At 30.6% G+C, this 10,811-nt stretch overlaps 1 protein-coding gene across 3 annotated transcripts in view; it reads left to right on the top strand.

Annotated features, from left to right (window-relative positions):
• The window catches only part of LOC143079759 (Fanconi anemia group A protein-like), a 70,026-nt gene extending 59,920 nt beyond the window's left edge, over positions 1–10,106 (top strand). For 2 of the 3 annotated variants that reach the window (XM_076255334.1, XM_076255336.1), the window contains exons 34-40: positions 634–717; positions 1,161–1,221; positions 2,790–2,843; positions 4,221–4,360; positions 5,943–6,057; positions 7,085–7,177; positions 9,743–10,106. In XM_076255334.1, the coding sequence (XP_076111449.1) occupies positions 634–717; positions 1,161–1,221; positions 2,790–2,843; positions 4,221–4,360; positions 5,943–6,057; positions 7,085–7,177; positions 9,743–9,802 (607 nt within the window). In that variant the 3' untranslated portion in view covers positions 9,803–10,106. Of the gene's footprint in view, positions 1–633; positions 718–1,160; positions 1,222–2,789; positions 2,844–4,220; positions 4,361–5,942; positions 6,058–7,084; positions 7,179–9,742 lie in introns of all 3 variants that reach the window. The other variant, XM_076255335.1, reaches the window with a different exon arrangement.
• Positions 10,107–10,811: the final 705 nt, after the last annotated feature.

Below are 10,811 nucleotides of genomic sequence, written 5' to 3' on the forward strand. Positions count from 1 at the left end.
TGTCATCGCAACTCCTCTCAAACCACACAACAGAATTTCACGAAACCTTTTCAGATAATAAGGACATACTATGTAGTTGTGCATATCGACGGGAAATTGCGATTCAATTTTTTTTCTAGGAGTTACGCCCCTTTGAACTTATTTACTTTAATGTACTACTGCAACAGTTTGTCATCGCAACTCCTCTCAAACCACACAACAGAATTTCATGAAACTTTGTAGATAATAAGGACATACTATGTAGATGTGCATATCAATAGGAAATTACGGTTCAATTTTTTTTCTAGGAGTTATGCCCCTTTGAACTTATTTGCTTCAATGTACTTCTGCAACAGTTTTTCATCTCAACTCCTCTGAAAACACACAACAGAATTTCATGAAATTTTGTAGATAATAAGGACATACTATGTATATTGACAGGAAATTATTATTCAATATTTTTTCTTATATAATTTTTTTTTTCTTATACTTATTTAATTTCTCCAATGACAATGTGGGGACGTGGGGTATGTGAGCGTGCTCACTAAGGTTCTTTAATTGTTTTCTCTATTGCAGGCTATTTGAAGGCCATTTCTCCACTTTTGATGAATGTATCAAAGCGATTACTATCATAAGTTATTTTCTTTATTGCAGGGCATTAGAAGGCCATTTCCCTAGTTTTGATGACTGCCCTCCATGGATGTATGCAGTAGCTATGTTGTCCCTTTGTATCAACAGGTATCTAATTGCCACAAAGTTTTTCTGTTAGCTAGTTATGTTCTCTTCTTGTTTTCGTTATTTTGAATTCCTCTGATCTTTTGGATTTAAATTTTCTTTGTTATTATTATATCTTCACAATTACATTGTTTGATAAAAGAATGCTATTGGCAAATACATTACAGCTTATTTCACATCTTAGTTCTGTTAATATAATTTTTCCCAAGTCCGACACTCAGGGATCAGTCATAATTTATTGACTTTTAACTTTTAATGTGGTCAGATAAAGGGGAACCAGTAATGGTAGGTCAATGATATTTGGTATGCAATTGTAAAAGCATTACCACATCTCATTTTATTCAAGTTAATTTTTCACATATTTTCAGTTATTTCTATTCATTTTAAGATAAAAGATTATTAATTTCTATTGTCAATGTAAATTTTCTGATGATTTTTTCACTTAGGGACCAAGTAGAAGATATGATTTCACAATTCTTGTCACAGAAAACAAACAAAAACAGCTTGGTGAGTATTCATTTCACCTAGACAAAACATTGGAATGGTATTCAGGTAGAAACATTGACATAGAGTATACATAGTTGTATGTTTGCAAGGACCTACAAATTTGACAAACCATTTTTATTGATAGATGATTTATTTGTTGTCTTTCAGATCAATTCTCTTTCACCTGATAATAACTCGTTTGCTTTTTAAGTGAATGTGAAAATTATATGATTACGTGATTTTCTGACAAAGTGCAATGGAATTTAGCAATACAGTGTATTTTTGGCCAAGTTTTAATTTTTAATATATGACCGATTTCCTCATGAATGTGTGTTGTGCTAAAAAAAAAAAAATGATTTTTATATCTTTAAAAGTGAATGGAAATCACTAGGTTGAATGAAGTGTTCATTTGGAATATCTTTTGATGCTATCAGTATTCATACAATAAAATGTAAATAAACACATATAACAAAGAAGGGGTAGGTTCATGCCACACATTATGTCTTGGTTTTTTTTCAAAAAGAATTGAAAAACAAATTGAAAGGCTAGTTCACAATAATGATTTAGTACAATCAGTTTTTTTTTATCATATAGAATTTATGAGGAGTAACATAACAGGTATCATAAGTCAAGCAGAAACTGTCCATTAAGCAACACAATTCTCAAAAGATCAAAATTTTGGCCTAGACAAGATTTTATGAGAAGAAAAAGAAACTCACAAAAACAGTGTCACTGTTCATATTTCATTTTTGCAGCCAATTCTATTCTTGTTGTTAAATATACTCTAACAAATATTCGGCAGTTTGTCAATTATTTTTCACGTTTATTTTGTTAACTTATTTTTTTCCTTTCTGCAATGAATTCAACAGACTTTGTGCCAGAGGAACCCTGTCTAACATCAACCGAGCCGACCGTGTGAGGGCTGCATAGCCAGTCAAGGTCGCTAAAAACTTCCATTTGTTGTACCATAAATAATCACATAACCTATTAGTATAAAGCTGTATATTTCAAAAGGACAATTTGATATCTTACATACAAAAGCTTTACGGATGTAAATTTACTTTCTAGCATATGTCAATTGTTCATGGCAACCTTTTAATGGTCCATTGTCTGATTGGAAAAACTTAAATGATTTATGTTGTGTTTTTTTGTAGCGTGATATTTAGTTAGGAGCCTAGGAGCAATAGAAAAACCATATTAGTTTTATAATAAGTTCATAAAAAATCAGTTCAATGTATTTATTTCCAACAAATGCTGCACCTGACCTTGACCTAATTTTATAGTTTAATTTTTTTGTGATTTTTTTTCTCAGATGCTATAACTGCAGAAATACTATACAAAAATGTTTCTAAGTTATAACAGATGAAGTGAGAAGTGTTAAAAAGCCTTAGATAAAATGCAATCAAACTTGTATTATTTGGGGGAATAGTAGCAACTTATTAACAAATCTTAATGAAAATTAGATGTTCCTGAAAATATACATAAAGAAGTGAAGACAAAAATTAAAATTAAATGAATATTGGGGAGAAAATAATGTACCACCTTTACAACTGTGTTTTGAATAGTCTTTTTGTAAAAATCTATTTCAGGTTTTGAAGGAATTTGTTGTGATATTGACTGCACATACAGCATATCAGGATTTGGTAAGTATTGTATTAGACAATGGTTCTTTTTGAATCTGACAGTAATATGGCAATATGATTGTATAGTTGCATTTAGAAATATTATGATTTCAAGGAAAAGATAACTGGCAGAATTCATTTGATAAGAATTGTTTTGAATTAGAATAAGCTCAAATAATAGTTACTTGTCACAGTTCTGTTACAGTGGCAACATGTATTAAGGGGGGTACATAACACCTAAGGAAGTTAACTCTTTAAAATCAGCTGAGTTCTTTAATCACATACTATTAGTAAGGACAAATCAAGCTTTTCAACGATCAAAATTAGTGTTTTTCAAACTGCTATATATCCAACCAAATTATTCCTGTAAATTGTTAAGTTCAAATTTTTTAAATTTACATATTTACATTGACAGATCAATGTTAATATTTTGTCAAAATTTTAAGAAAATTAAATGGGCCATATCTATTTTAAGTCAAAGTGTGGTAACCCCTTAATTACTTAATTATACCCCATGCAACGAAGTTGCGGAGGGTATAATGTTTTTGACCCGTCCATCCGTCCGTCAGTCTGTCCGTCCGTCAGTCCTGTTTCTTGTCATTGCAACTCCTCTCAAACCACACAACAGAATTTCACGAAACCTTTTCAGATAATAAGGACATACTATGTAGTTGTGCATATCGACTGGAAATTACGATCCAATTTTATTTCTAGGAGTTACGCCCCTTTGAACTTATTTGCTTCAATGTACTACTGCAACAGTTTGTCATCACAGCTCCTCTGAAACTACACAACAGAATTTCATGAAACCTTTTCAGATAATAAGGACATACTATGTAGTTGTGCATATCGACGGGAAATTACGATTCAATTTTATTTCTAGGAGTTACGCCCCTTTGAACTTATTTGATTCAATGTACTTCTGCAACAGTTTGTCATCTCAACTCCTCTGAAAACACACAACAGAATTTCATGAAATTTTGTAGATAATAAGGACATACTATGTAGTTGTGTATATTAACAGGAAATTATTATTCAATAATTTTTCTTATACAATTTTTTTTTCTTATACTTATTTAATTTCTCCAATGACAATGTGGGGATGTGGGGTATGTGAGCGTGCTCACTAAAGTTCTTTAATTGATACCTAGAGCTCCCCAGCAAATATCATACCTGCCAACTTTCACGATTATGTCATGATCCAGCAACTTTGAAATGATTAACAATGTTGTGGATCAGATTGTCTTTTTCAGAATTGTCTTCTGACTGGTGAGACATTTCTCTGTATCAACAATGTATTTTAATCTCCAAACAAATATGGGAATATATTTGAAATTGTTCAATAGTTTTTAGGTTGCTATTTTGTAATAACAGAAATAAAATAATGGTATTTTTCAGGATGAACCAAGATTCTGCAGAGTATTAGATGTTATTCAAAATTCTTCTCCAGATATGATACTCGCTCTTCCTAACGAGAGTATAATAAAACAGATGTGCTCATCTTCAACACAGTCAATAATACCCTATAGGTTGCTCATGTTAGTATTTTTTTTTTATAGCATAGAAATTTCACAAAGAGATCAATTTTTCACTAAAGGTCAATTTCATGACGTAATGTGTTGTGTGCAGGATATTTACCATAGGCTGTTTTTTTTAAATAGTTTTTCAGTCCTTTAGGCATTTTACTACAGTAACTGACTTTTGAGAGTCGAATGCAAATTGAGGAACATTAAACATAGAACTATGAACGATATTTTCTTATTTCACATGTAATGGATAGAGGCATGCATGGGGTGTTGAGTCTACTTACTTTTAAAGCAGTGTGTGAAACCTCTGCTCGTCAACTCGCCAAATGTGAGTAAAAATCGTATTTGGCGGCAAGTCCAAGTTCAATAGAACTCACCCTAGTGGTGAGTAGCTCTTCTGTGGTGACTATGAATCAAGCCATCAAAAAGATTGTAACCAAAACAATTTTCCCGCAAAATCTATACTGTTACCTTGACTTCTGTTTAAACAGGGACACAGATGAAACATATTATGTTACATGTGTTCTGATTAGCTAGATGGCAGTTGTATGAAAAACTTAAAACCAATCAAACTGTGTTTTATAGATAGACAAATTTACTTTGACTTTCCTTTTGGCAATGTAAAATACGTTTTGAAGATTGAAGCAAGAATAATTTTCTTATAAACTGTAAATAAAAACTAAATTATAATTATTATTAATATTTAAATGAGCAGCATCAATGGAAAAATAAGCTGCTAATTATTAATTTAGTTTTTAAATGAAAAGTTAACAAAAATAATCTTTAGGTTGTACATTGCTTATTTAAGTTATTAATCCAACTTTTAAATAACATGAAAGGAAGGAAAAGGTCAGCAAAATAATTACAGTGTACATAGCAGAAGAATATTTGTTTTTCTCGTAGCATAGATATTGAAAAATGCATTAATTATGGTAACTGTAGCAACTTTAGAGCTATTTCTAAAAATGTTTAATCCTTACAATAACATCTGAATAAGATGGCAAGTTAAAAATTTAAGACACTCGCCAAGCTGGCAAGTGGGATTTCAATTTGGCAAGTTGAAATGAAAATCTGCTCGCCAATTTGACAAGTTCTAAGAAAAAAAGATTTCACACTGTAAAGTCAATTAAAGAATCTACAATTGGAGTTTGATAATTGAGAAACTAAATTCTGTTATCTAACTTACATCTATTTACTTTGATTATGGCACTAAAGAACATCTGTTTAACAGAATCTTCCCCAAAAGAGACAATTTCAATTAAAAGACATTAATTTTCTTTTTCTAAGCAACACTTGTATATTTTTGAAGATTAATTAAGTACTGAAATGATACAGAAAATGTTTGTCTATTTTAATTTCCCTGGATCAGTAATTATTGGACAAATGATGAGTTGTTTCAAGGTAAAAATGTCTGCAGAATTGAGACATCATATTATAAAACAGTTGTAAGTAATATGCATTTATAATATTCTATAATCACTTGATATCATCTGTGGGAACAGGTAGTTTTAAGAAATATGAAATGCCTTTTGGCAGTTTCTTGAGAACTCAATTGACGAATCATTGAAACCAGTATTTGTTGTTATATTTTCAGGTACATTTCGAAAGGACATTATAATCACTTCAAATCAATTCCTGACTTCTTAGGAAAAGTTTTAAGTCTGTATAGCATGGTTGTTAATTTATATGATGAGGAAAACAGTGGATCTGTAAGTATAAGATAGATTTTTTATTATCTAAAATAACATTATTTGAAAAACTAAAATACAAAATATTGGTGTATGATATATATATCCAAAAATTATCAGGTTGTGTTCATCAGGAAGGCCTTGATAAAATTTGGCATTGACAGTGGTAGATTATACTATAATCAAAAATGTGTTATGGCACTCTTAAAATAAATCCTAAAGCAGTGCAAGATACTGTAAAAGCATAAATTTTCATTGATGACTTAATTTCGTTTATTTGGTGGAAGAATATATCCATGAAATTTTAAAACTCCACGAAAATTTAACCTACATATAAAATCACTTCCATATACTGTAAACCACGAAATTAAATCCCCAAGAAAAATCTTATATAGAGACAATACCACGAAAGTTTTAATCTTTAGAAACAGAATGGGACAGACTGTCCGACAAAACTGTACACTTTCCGTAATCATGGTACCTTATATTTTGCAAAAATGTATGTAATAACTATGAATTGTAAAACTAACAAACTATCTATAAATATGAATTCACTGAATAAATTCCATGGGTTATCCAGTGACTAATTCAAAGGGATACTTGGCCAACTGCTGTAGGTTGAGTAATTTGGCATAACAGCAAAGAAAAGTGCAATAAAGACATTATTTAAGGAGAGGAAAAAAAAAAAAAAAAAACACGAAAATTTTTACCCCACAAAAATTAATATTTCTACAGTAAGTTAATTTGAGTCTATTCATAACCTATAATATATTGCTTATTTTTTCATAAGGCTAAATTTTTGGATTAAAATAGTCTTTTGAATATCTCTCTCTGAAGATTCTTGACTACTAGACAAGTTTTTTATATTGTTTTGTTCCCTACTTATTTGGTTATTCACAATCACACTGACTCTTTCAAGAAGATGTGTAAGAACAAGTTAACATTTAGATTTTTTTTTAATAGGCTATCTGAAAGCCTGTTATATATTTTGAAATTATACATTGTTAGTTTAATATTTGTAATTTAAATAAATATATTTATTTTTTAGGGTCCACATCTTCAGTCAGAGTTAGAATTATCTAGATTTGTACAGAAATGTATTGATACATCACCGGATTTTGTTCTTAAAGATTTAGACAAGGTATTTTTTCCATTAAAACTTAACTGTATAGTTGTTGAAATAAAGCTGCAAGGAAAAGATCACTCTTAAGATGTTTTCTTCAAAATAGACAGAGTACAAAGAGTTCTTTTTAGCAGAGTTCTTTAATAATATAAGTTCCAAAAAGGAAAATCCATGAAACTTGTTTTAACTGATAGAAGGGATAAATTATTTTGTTAAAGGATATGGGGGAACTGAAACATATTGACAGTTTTATAATGAACAAAAAGTAAATGAAAAGAATATACTGGTTTAATAATTATTAAGTTTAAATTAAAATCATGGAAAGTCCTGCCGGAAAAGCTCCTCATTTAATATTTTTGATTTTTTGACTCATCTGTCAGAAGTTTTCATGTGGGAAAACATCCATACAAATTTAGAAAATGTAGGTGTGACAAGAAGGCCCCTTCCTATATAAATTATCTCCCATTTCATATTTTTAGCTCACCTGGCCTAAAAGGCCAAGTGAGCACCAAACTCGGCCACAATCATCATTAAGGTATCTAGTTTAAAAAATGTGTCCGGTGACCCGGCCAACCAACCAAGATGGCCGCCATGGCTAAAAATAGAACATAGGGGTAAAATGTAGATTTTGGCTTATAACTCTGAAACCAAAGCATTTAGAGCAGATCTGACATGGGGTTAAATTGTTTATCAAGTCAAGATCTATCTGCTCTGAAATTTTCACACGATTCGGACAACTGGTTGTGGGGTTGCTGCCCCTGAATTGGCAATTTTAAGGAAATTTTGTCGTTTTTGGTTATTATCTTGAATATTATTATAGATAGAGATAAACTGTATACAGCAATAATGTTCAGTAGAGTAAGATCTACAAATAAGTCAACATGACCAAAATAGTCAGTTGACCCCTTAACCCTTTCACCGATTGCTGCCCAGACTGAAGCTACTCTGAGACGATAGCTTCCCTGGCTACTATTACTTAAGTGGGGGATCTTCATAATAAATGTCAATAAAAACTTGTTTGTAGTTATTTGTGTATTTATTTCATTCATTTACACTATGTTCACAGTTTTGTTCATGTTTTGATAATTTTTTCTTCATAAAATATTCAAATTTTCAACATTATCTAGGTGAAATTCTCAAAATTTTGCTCTTTGACCCCAAATCGTAATTTTAACCAAAAACGGCAAAATTTTGAAAAATTTGAAGAGGCTGTACAAATTCCTCATACTGAACAATGTCCATTCCAAGTGTTTAGTACATAAAACGACATTTTATGTCAAAAAAGTATACTAGTTTGGCTTCAATTCTTCCATATTCTTTCAAAAAAAATGTTCCCTCATTTCAAATTCTCGTAAATTCCGTAAATTTCCTCTGATTTTGACACGGTTTTCAACAAACGGAAGCGCCATGTTTACACTTTCATCCGGGTATTCATCAAAGAAAGATAACTCATGTTTGCACTGTTTTGAGCGGGAAGTATAAAAGAGGTATTCCGATCCCGGTAAAACAGGACTCATCGTCAGCTGCCTGAAGCGTGAATCCAGGTAAACCGGGACTCATCAACGAAAGGGTTAAGGAGTTATTGCCCTTTACAGTCAATTTTAAAAATTTTCATAAATTTTATAAATTTTAACAAAATATTTTCCTTTGTAACTAATGGGCCAAATTCATTACAGATAGAGATAATTGTAAGTAGCAAGAATGTTCAGTAAAGTAAGATCTACAAACACATCACCATCACCAAAACCCAATTTTGTCATTAATCCATCTGTGCCTTTTGTTAAATATGCACATATACCAAGGTGAGGGACACAGGCTCTTAAGAGCCTCTAGTTTTAATTGATTTAAATTTACCCAAACTTATTCTTCAAACATACAGATAATCATAAGGGTCAGTCTTTGCCTTATAAATCAATAAAGTTTCTGTGTTTAGTAATTATCAAATAACTTGTACATAAATATATACACATACTGTATAATAATTCTGGTGGAAATAAACAAAATAAATAATGTGCTTGCACACCAGTAAAAATGAAATTGTTTGGTTACATACGTAACATTTTATAGGATGCCTCTACTGATTTCTACCTAATTGAGGGAGCTTGTGCATTAAGAAACATTGTCCAAATACAACTACAAGTTTTTGTGAGAAAATGTATTCCCATACCTGCACATTTGTTTCATTCTATAAAAAGTTTGATTAAAAGTGCTGTTTTTTTTTGTACTGTGTATCAACACCCATCAGATATTCATGGTAGAAGAACATTTTAATCATTGTAAAACAATATTTTTTACTAAAATCAGAAATAATGGACTTTTTAAGCTAAAAACCCTATTTATGTGAAACTATGAACAAGAAACTGCTTGATTTATCAACAGTTGCAACAAAATGATATCTTCTATGAACAAATTGTACATTTCTTTCTATTGCATATCTGAACTTTTGTTTTCCAGAAAAGTTCAGAAGTGTTTAATCTATTTCTGTTGGAAAAAAATATTCTGTATTTAGATTTTACTTTGCTCATTTTTAAATATGGCAATATTTTGGAGAGAATGCTTATATGTTATCTTTTTTTGTTTTAGGACTTGGTGAAGAAATGTGGAATGGAAATTGCATTAGCTGTTCAAGACAGATACAAATAAGATCAACTTAGTGAAGAAATGTGGAATGGAAATTACATTAGCTGTTCAAGAAAGATACAAATAAGATCATCAGATCTTATAAATTAATAAAGAAACAAGAAAAAAATTAAGATATGAATTCTTATTTGGATTTGTTGCTTTTCTAGAAAAATTCAAAGATATAGCATGGCATATAAATAAGATGGAGTGGGGTATATGTTAAAGAGTTATCAACATAATGATAAAATATTTGTAATACATTTGAGGTCAAAATAAAGTCTTCAACAAAAGAAAGGTTTAATAATAAATACAATATGTCAATCTTTACATTGTTCATTGTCTAAATAAGACAGTGAATGAATCCAACAGACAGGAGTTGCCTCCCATTCATCAAGTATACATGCTCAGAAATGAAATGGTATGAGTTAAAATCTGTTCTTTTTTATGAATGGATTGATTACCAATAACAACCATCATATTTATTATACCCCACAAAACAAAGTTCTTTAGGGTTAACTGTTTTTGACCAGCAACTCCTCTGAAACCACACAACAGAATTTCATGAAACTTTTTCATTTACTTTTTTCATCCTATGTAGATGTGCATATTGACAAGATATTATGATTAATTTTTTTTCAAGGAGTTAAACATCTTTGAACATAAAATTTTGACCTAAATATACTAATGCAATAGTTTGTCCTCACAACACCTGAAACTACACAATAGAATTAAATGAAACTATGTATATAATAAGGACATAATATGTAGGTGGTAATATCCACACTTTTTTTATCAGTTGATTTTTGTAGGAGTAATGAGTCTTTAAACTGTTTGAGATTTTGTTTCAAAAGTGATAATGTATGACTTAGGACACATGAGAATGCTCTCAAAGGTTCTTCATAGTCAATAGTCAATAAAAAAAACCCTCATATTATGTAGTCCTAATCAGGGTATCATAAATATGTCTATGTCTGGTAGCATACTTACTACTATCAGAACATCGATCCAGCCTACTCCCTTTTACAGGATC

The sequence above is a fragment of the Mytilus galloprovincialis genome, chromosome 6, assembly GCF_965363235.1.
Source record: "Mytilus galloprovincialis chromosome 6, xbMytGall1.hap1.1, whole genome shotgun sequence".
NCBI classification, from domain to species: domain Eukaryota; kingdom Metazoa; phylum Mollusca; class Bivalvia; order Mytilida; family Mytilidae; genus Mytilus; species Mytilus galloprovincialis.